General features: G+C 35.2%; 1 protein-coding gene across 2 annotated transcripts; it reads left to right on the plus strand.

Moving 5' to 3' along the window:
• The first annotated feature begins 1,462 nt into the window (after positions 1-1,462).
• Positions 1,463-8,357, plus strand: LOC117913389 (probable WRKY transcription factor 32). 2 transcript variants are annotated; one of them, XM_034828352.1, is made up of 5 exons: positions 1,463-1,801; positions 2,354-3,051; positions 3,170-3,292; positions 3,382-3,540; positions 7,716-8,357. In XM_034828352.1, the coding sequence occupies exons 1-5, from the start codon at positions 1,664-1,666 to the stop codon at positions 8,071-8,073; spliced, it is 1,476 nt and encodes a 491-aa protein (XP_034684243.1). In that variant the 5' UTR covers positions 1,463-1,663; the 3' UTR covers positions 8,074-8,357. The 2 variants fall into 2 exon arrangements, with proteins under 2 accessions (XP_034684243.1, XP_034684244.1); XM_034828353.1 differs by having other exon boundaries at positions 1,463-1,789.
• Positions 8,358-8,796: the final 439 nt, after the last annotated feature.

Below are 8,796 nucleotides of genomic sequence, written 5' to 3' on the forward strand. Positions count from 1 at the left end.
CCAATCATCATGAGACATAAAAGAATAATTAAATTCATGTTTGGTCGGAGGGAAAGGTGAGTAGGAATCGAGGTAAGTAGGAATCGACATCTTTTTTTTTTTTTTCATCTATTCATGTATATAGACAATAAAAATAACAATAGAATTGAAATAAAAAATGATTTTAAGAAGAATAAAATCTTATCCATAAGTGAAACTTTAATAAAAAGAAAATTCAATGTGTAAAGGTATTCGTATTACTAGGTTTTTTTTTTGTTCTCATTTTCATTATTACCAAATCATGAAATGGAAATAAATAATTATCCAAATCCTATATTTATAGGTATATTCAAATACAAGAATTGAAATCATAAAATTCATTTCTATTCAAGAAAAATAAAAATAAAATATTCATTTTTATTCCTCATTCCATCAGAGTTTCTTTAACCTAACCATTAACTATTAGGCATCCAACTTTGGTTACTAGCAAGATGGTTTAAGTGACATTTGTAGTAGCACTTAAGAAGAACAAATTGGTTTAAAAGAGTAGGTTATTAACCTTGTTAAACTATAGATATCAGTTCATGTAGAGTTTATATACAGTAAATAGTAAGTCGGTGACCCAAGTTCTTATATGTTATTGTAATATCTTAAGATATTAGAGTGTAGTTAAATATTGATAGTAAGATGATAAATCAACTTCAGAAGTCAATTATATGCCTATGGGTCTCAAGGATCCCGACTCTAACTCATATTCCTTGATAGTACAGTCAATAAGATTTAGGTTAGTTATATTTCTTGTTCACTTATGTGCATAAAGTCATTTTCATAAATACATAAGGTTACACATATGCTTATGAATGATTTTTCTGAACTAGGCTAATTGATTCATTGAAACCAAATGGGACTAATTAATCAATTAAGACCTAAGTAAACTAGCTTATGTTGAATTTGGGTTAGTTGAGTGGATCGAGTTACATAATTTAAAATCTATTTATAATGTTTTATAAAAAAAACTTTTTTTCATACATTTATATAAACAATTAAATAAAAAATATAACAAAATTTTAAAATAACAACAAAAAAAAGTAAAAATAAATTTATTTGTCACTCAAAAAATAAAAAATAAAAATAATATAATATAATTTTTTCTTAAAACTCTAATAAGAAAATAAATATACTATATAATATATTATAAATATTATAAAAATATTAAATAAAAAATCCAACTCAAGTCTAACTTGAGTATTGAAAATAATTACCCAAATCCTCTTAAATATCGGATTGGTTTTGGATTTGGTCACCCGAACCATCCAAATTGCAGGAAAAGTATATTTTGGCAACGTAGCAGAAATGTTATTTTTATTATTATTTTAAAAAATACAAGAATATAATAAAAAAAAAGCAAGAGGAGAAGTTCCAGAATAAATGTGAAGTGTAATAAATAAGGTACAGACGTATAGTCGATACTGGAGACAAAAGAGTCCATCTCTCTCTGTGGCTCTCGGAATCAAAAACCAAAGAACACCTGGTCAATGTGAGTCAACAAAGTAGAGTTTAGCCTTTCTTCCTCCTCCCACCAACTCCATGCAATATACTCCTTTCCACCCTTCTTCAACTCTTCTTCGTTTTCTCTCTCTCTCTGATCCTCTTTTTTCATCCCTCTAAATCTCCACTCTCTTCCATGGCCGACCACCGCTCTCAAACCCTAGCCCCAGTGCCTCACCCCTCCCACTATGATCACGATTGCCCTTCCTTCTCTGACCTCTTCAACGGCGTTACTCACTCTGAGTTCCCCACCATTCAAAATGTTGGGTTTCAGGTTTACTTTTTTTTTTTTTCCTTATTTCTCAAATCATTTCCGTTCCGAATGGATTCTTGTGTTGCTGTCTTGTTTTCATTCTCTGTTTTGTGGGTTTTGTCGCATTTTAAATCTCTATTTCGACTTTTGATGGTTGATGATTGCCTTCTATTTGAATTTATTGTTCTGGAGGGTAGAAAAGTTATTGCAGTGGATATGGTGCCTGTATTGGGTTGTGGTATTACAGGTTTCTAGAAATTGGGTCTTCATATGGGTGATTAGAACGCTCTCTTCGGATTTGTTTTGTGGGTTTGAGTTCTTTGTTTGTGTTTTGGGTGGTCAGTAAGTGATTCAGTTTAGATCTTAAGTGGGGATTTCTAAAGTTGAGGGAGTGAGTGAAAGGTTTAGAATTTTATGTTGGTTTAATGTATTTGATTGAATTTTTGAATGATTTCTTAATTTAATCCATGTATAGTTTCATGCAATCTTCTTTAATTTCTTGAATATGTTGAGAAGTCGTTTCTGCTTTCAATTTTGTGACTTCTGTTCTACAACCATTATTGTTGTCTGTAGGGACAATTTGGGATGTCCCATCAAGAAGTTTTGGCAAGTGTGACAGCTAAAGCTGCTCAAGCTCCGGTTCAGATGGATCAACCTGTGTGTATGCATTCTTCTACTGAATCGTCATCTGTTCCAAAATCTGAGATATCCATGCCAAATTCAACACCAGGTGTAGAAAACCCATTAGCATTACCCCAAGATAATGCCTCCATCAAACAAAGAGCGGACCAGAAAGACTTTTCTGATCATAAAACCCAGCTTGCTGATACTGTTGTTATGAACATCCCCAATGATGGGTATAACTGGAGGAAGTATGGTCAGAAACAAGTGAAGAGCACTGAAAGTTCTAGAAGCTATTACAGATGCACATATTCTGATTGTGATGCGAAGAAGAAGGTTCAACAATGTCACCAGTCTGGTTTTGTAACTGGAGTTATTTATAAGGGTTTTCATAACCATGATCCACCTCCAAAGATTAGATGCACTCAGCTAAGGAAGTCTGCAGCTGTTAGTCCTGTTGAAGGGAGTGATACTGTATATCCTACAGCACAAAAGCTCGGAAATTCAGATCTATCCAATTCTAAGAGTGAACCTGGAAAAGCATCAGTAGCAACACCTGAATTGGAGCAACAGAACTCCAGCAATTCTGATAGCAATACAGGTATTAAAGCTGAGGAGGAAAGTGGTGATGTGGTAGAGCGAAAACGAAGGTAACTTCCTTTTAAGAATATGTCTCTCTTGAATTGTTTCTTGTACATTGTTCTGCTGCTGCTGTTTAAATTATTATTAATCATAGTGATGTTATTTTTACAATCCTGGTGTAATCAGGATGAAACCCCAAGAACCACTGGTGCTTCCATCAAGACGGAAACAGAGAAGTTCATGTGGTTCAAATGAGATTGTCAAAAAAGAAGTTGGGGAATGTGGTGATGAACAAAAACCTAAACAAAGGCATGTTCTTCAAAAAAAATTATTCTCCTGAAACTGTCTCAGGTTCTCTTTTCAACCTCCTAATTTATATGTTTTTTGTGAACAAGTAGGATGAAAGAAGGAGGTTTAGCATGTTCAGCTCCCCTCTTTAAAACTATTAAGGAGCCTAAAATTGTTGTCCATGCTGCTGGTGATGTGGGGATCTCAAGTGATGGCTACAGGTGGCGCAAGTATGGCCAAAAAATGGTGAAAGGGAATCCTCATCCCAGGTGAAATTTTATTTAATATTTAATTTATCACTAAGCAGATCAATTGTGGTGTTTTCCTATAAATCAATACTTATAGACTGATTAAACTTTTATTTATAAATGCCATTTAGCTTATATTAAACATTGAGAAGAAAAATTGTTTTTATCACGCCAATGAGATTAGCCACTTATTAGTTGCAAGAATGGTATTGGTGGATAGTAGGCTTACTTTAACATATTGAATCAAAAGTTTAATCTATATAGGATTTCTAGATTGACCAGCTCTAGTGCATTTTTCCTTGCTTGAGAGCACATCTATTACTTTAGTCAATCCCTTATTATACTAGATTTTGCCTCTTTGGTGCTTTTAAATATTTTTCTTACTAAACAATACAACATATTTCCCTTTAGATAAATTTGTTTGGAATATAGATCTCTAATTATTTGGGGTTTGAGGTTTTAACCCTCATAGAGTGATTGTGATTTTAGTTTCTCATAATCTTTTCTGTTCAATTGTGTGAGGAGGCCCGTTGGCCTCCTTCATAGTTTTTTTCTCCTTTATATTTTATCAAAAAATAATCTTTAAATATAAAAGACTCTTGAGTCCTCCAACTCATGTTGTTGTATGGATATATGAGGCTCACATCTGGAAAGAGCATTTTTGAGGCGTTTATGATGGATTTTTTCATGCTTTCTTTATCTGTTTGAGTAGCTACTGTATTTGGTTTATTTTATTTTATTATTGATAGGCAAATAAGAATATATATATATATATATATATATATATATATATGAAATCTAACAAAGCTACAGTAGCTAAAATGCTACTTTAGGACTTGGAGCACAACCATTCTATAAAATCTAACAAAGGATATGGACCCATTTGACTGTCAACTAGAAGATACCCACGAGATCACATGTACAGATTAGCAATGAGAGAGTCCTTCAAAGATTGGATGGTGCATTGCTCCCCTTCAAGGTTCATTAGTTTCTTTCCTTCCAAATTGTCCAAAAAAGGCAAAGAGGAGCTGTTCTCCAAACCTTCTTTCTCTTCTTGCCCACAAAGTTCTCATGTCAATCCAATAACAAGCCCTTCACCATAAATGGGATAACCAACGAGATGCCAGAAAAAGAGGAGAAAAATATCATAACTCTCTAGCTTTCCCACAATGGATGAGAAGATGAGCTACTAATTCTTCTAAATTTTTTGCACATACAACAATAACTCACCAAAACCCATCCCCTCCTTTTAAGTTGGTTCATGGTTAGAATCCTTTTCCCAAGTAAAAATACTTACTTTGGTAGGAGCCTAAGAGCCCCATACTAATTTTAAGGGGAAAGGCACTTCACCCTTTGCTTTCAATGAAGAGCAGAAGGACTTCACTGAGAATACCCCACTTTTTGCTAACCTTCCAAACCATTTTTTCTTCCTCTCCTCTATTTCTTCCCAACTCATATAGTTTCAAAAAAAATTCCTCAACAACATCCATCTTCCAATCATGAAAATTTCTTGAGAATCATGAGTTCCAAGTGACCATCTTGTCTTCAACCTCCTGAACATATTCCACCCATGCTTCCCTGAAAGTCACAATGGTGAAAAGTGATGGAAAAGAATCCTTTAATGGTATATTATTATACCACACATCAAGCCAGAAGTTGATTCTTCTCTCATTGTCCTCCTCAAATCTTGTTTTGTCTTTAAAATTTCCCTACCCTTTTCTAATCAACTTCCACAAGCTAACACCATAACCTTATCTCCCTACCTAAGAGCACTAACCTCGTTCTTCTCCAAACCATATCCCTTTCCAAGGTGAATCTTCAACACCATTTACTCACAAGTGCCTTATTTAGAGCGGGCAAATCCTTAATGCCAAGATCCCCCTTCTTTTTATCTTTGTAGGTTGTTGACCAATTCACTAGATGTGTTCTCTTCTCAAGAGCCCCTCCTCCCCATAGCCACCCATTTAGGAATAATAAAAAGGGATATGAAGTAAATTGGTAAGTTGCACAAAGTACTCTTCAGCACAAAGTACACCTTTTGAGACATATTGCCTTTTCCAAAGAGCCAATCTTTTGAAGAACCTCTCCTCCACTACATCCCAAACAGCTTTAGCCTTAAAGGGAGCACTGAGGGGCAGGCCCAAGTAAGTGATTGTGTGGTGGAATTTTCTCCTAGTTATAGTCCTCAATTCCTAAATCATACTCTCTACTTGAGAGAGATATACTGGTTGGTGAAGCCTAATCTTGTGAAAGACACCACATAGCTGGAAGGGAAAATAATTTCCTTTATAAATTGGCCGTTAAATTGTACTGCATTTCTTTTTCTTTAAAAAAATCTACTACCATCAGACAAAAACTAATGTGTAAAAATGAATGATTTTCTTATATAATATTCTAAAAGAATTTCAAAAACATGAAAAGTATCCAAAGTTAGGTAATGTACTAATGTACTTGACTAGTTTCCACTACACATGGTGTGGAATGTCTAATTAAATTAATGTTCATTGTGTCGACCAAATTGTTAAAAGATGTAGATTGTGGGTTCTCCACAAATAATAGGGCAGCAGGCCTTGTATGTTTGTTCTTGAATTTGAGTCATGATGATTGTTAGTTCTTCATGAGGCTAACCGTCTCAAGGATGCTCAGAATGCTGCTCTCATCATAAGACAACTCAACAAAGCTTTGATTCTCCTTGGATTCAGCTAAAGCATCCTTTTAGGTCTTCAGCTGTGTCCAGGTTCACATTCTTTGTTAAATCATTACATCTGTTATCATCATCTTGACCACATTCTCTTTGGTATTTTCTTGTTATAGTAGTGGCTTCAACTTGAATCAAATCAACCCTCAGTGTGCAGTTATATCTCCCTGCTAGTGCCTGGTTTTGGGTTGCACTTTGTTTTGTTTTCCCTTGAAAGATGTGTAGCTTGTTTTTTCTTTTCCATAGGAGTGGCATAGGCATACTTTTCCTTCTGTCAGTTTTCAGAAATCTTGGAAGGATTTCTTATCCTTGTTTGTACTTACGAAATTCAACTCAATGAATTAGTTTGTTTCTGATACAAAAGAAAGGGGCAAACTTCCTCACTGATCTTAATCATTTTCAACCCACTTGCACCTTGGGTCTTGCTTCAATCCAACCCTGGAAACCTTCCCACTCATAGTTGTGCTAGAATAATATTTTACTGTTGCATGAAATTTATTAGAAAAGGTAATTCAACTATTCAAGCAGTATGGCCATTGGAATTGTTTTAGCATGCATGGCACTTGCATTGTTTCATATATGATTTCTTTTTATTTATTTAGGTAATTTTGAGATTAGAAACAACAATTCCATTGCATTGAAATATTAAGTACAAAGAAGGATGAGAAATCCTCCCCAAAAGTACACAATCCTCTATAAAAAGTTTATAAAAAAGATAGATAAGCATATACTAGTTCAAAAAACACAAATCTAGATACAATTCACAAAGTTAAAAAAAATCTCCTAGAAAAGAAACCATAAAAACTCCTACAATTCTCCAACTTATAGTTAAGGCCATTACATCCCTATGGCATATACATGGTTGCATGTGCTATTCAACTTGAGATATTCATCTTTATATTCCCTGTGTGGTGGTTTGGTAACTTTAGGCCAGGGACTGAATGTTAGGTGATGCTTTTCTTGTAAGTAGCTCTATTTTATTTTATTTTATTTTTCTGTGGGTTGGGGGTAACAAAATTGGTTACTTCCATTTCATCCTCAGTTAGCTATGAGCTTGTGTATTTTTAGCTTTCTTTACCATTCTTCTTTTCTCTCTTCTCCTTTGCGCTCAGTTTGTTTGCTAGGAAGATGGAGAGAAAGGAAAGTGAAATTAGAACCTTATAACTATTTAAGGTTTAATATTTATCAATAGATTCCCCCTCATGTATATTTTTGCATCTTCTGTCACTAGGACTGACCCTATAATTTGTCTTGGCCACAAAATGTAAACACCTCCAAGGATCTCCTTATTCAGTTGTTCAGATGTTTGGTTACCTATTCATTCTAAGATTCTGGAAAAAATCAAAACACCTCTGACTTGTATTCTTCCCTTCCTTTTCTTATTCCAAGGTATCCATAGCTATTATAACTTGAATTTCTGGCATGACCTTCTAATCCCTTGAATTGAAAGCATATAGTTTCCTCCCCTATCTGATCTACCCCTTGGGTAAATTGTTAGGAGCTATTACAGGTGCACATCTGCTGGTTGCCCGGTCCGGAAGCATGTGGAGAGGGATACAGATGACAAAACAACCATCATAGTAACATATGAGGGGAAACATGACCATGACAGGCCAGTACCTAAGAAGCGGCATAGTCCACGAACTGCTGCTTTTCTTATAGCAGCTGCTGCTGCTATGAACAACAACCAATGCAAGAAAACAGAAACTTTGGCAAATCAAAGATCTTCAAACCAGCAGTCAGCTGACATTGAGCATGATTTAACATGTCAGAAGGCCTTGGAACTTGGAGGTGAGAAGGCATTGGAGTCAGCTCGAACTCTTTTGAGTATTGGAATTGAAATCAAGCCTTGTTGAGAAAGAGAGCAGGGTGGTTGTTGATGCAAAAGATTTTACCTTCTTGAGCCTCTCTTCACTGAAGTTTAAGTAGTGTTATTTCAAAGTATTAATGTTAGATGAAATTTTGGCCATATTTTGTTCTTTTTTCCCTTGCTGAGAAAAGTCCTGTATATTCCAACTATCCTACATTCTCACATCTCTTTTTCTTTTTCCTTATTCGTTATTTTTCCCGTTTGTTTTTATAGCCTTCAGATATTTTGTTAAATTCTGGCTTTGTTATTAGACATCTCTGTTTTTCCCTAGCTTCTGGGAGCATCAGGCTTTCTTCTCCTCGGGCATTGGAGATGGAGAAAGAAGCCAGTTGCTGTGTGATGGATCCATCCTGAGAGCACCAGTCAAAGCCTTGTTCAACACGACAAATGCAAGTACTTGTGAACATGGTTTGACCTATCATTAACCGCAGAATAGACAATGTAGCTCCGATTAAAGCACCCTTGGTCTAATACTTTCTAGCAAGTATGCAAGCAAGTTGATCACAGCAGTTGCTTCCAAAACTCCCTCAATGACAGTCCTTGAAGGGGTTTGTACAAGATGGTCCTAGACAGGCCAGTGTGTGAGGGAGCCAATAAATTTGTTTGTTGACCTTGACCACACTCCTGTTTTCTGTGAAGCTTGTGAAGATCATTGGTCAGAAACTTTGATCTCCTCATGCAACACTTGGGCCATGGTGCCTTGTCGTTA

The sequence above is a fragment of the Vitis riparia genome, chromosome 4 (genome assembly GCF_004353265.1).
Source record: "Vitis riparia cultivar Riparia Gloire de Montpellier isolate 1030 chromosome 4, EGFV_Vit.rip_1.0, whole genome shotgun sequence".
Lineage (NCBI taxonomy): Eukaryota > Viridiplantae > Streptophyta > Magnoliopsida > Vitales > Vitaceae > Vitis > Vitis riparia.

Excerpts from the sequence above, each read along its gene's own strand:
- LOC117913389 (XM_034828352.1), top strand. The coding sequence starts at position 1,664 with ATGGCCGACCACCGCTCTCAAACCCTAGCCCCAGTGCCTCACCCCTCC. Across the intron at positions 3,052-3,169 it reads GTGGTAGAGCGAAAACGAAG|GATGAAACCCCAAGAACCAC; the intron begins GTAACTTCCTTT and ends TGGTGTAATCAG. Across the intron at positions 3,293-3,381 it reads GAACAAAAACCTAAACAAAG|GATGAAAGAAGGAGGTTTAG; the intron begins GCATGTTCTTCA and ends GTGAACAAGTAG.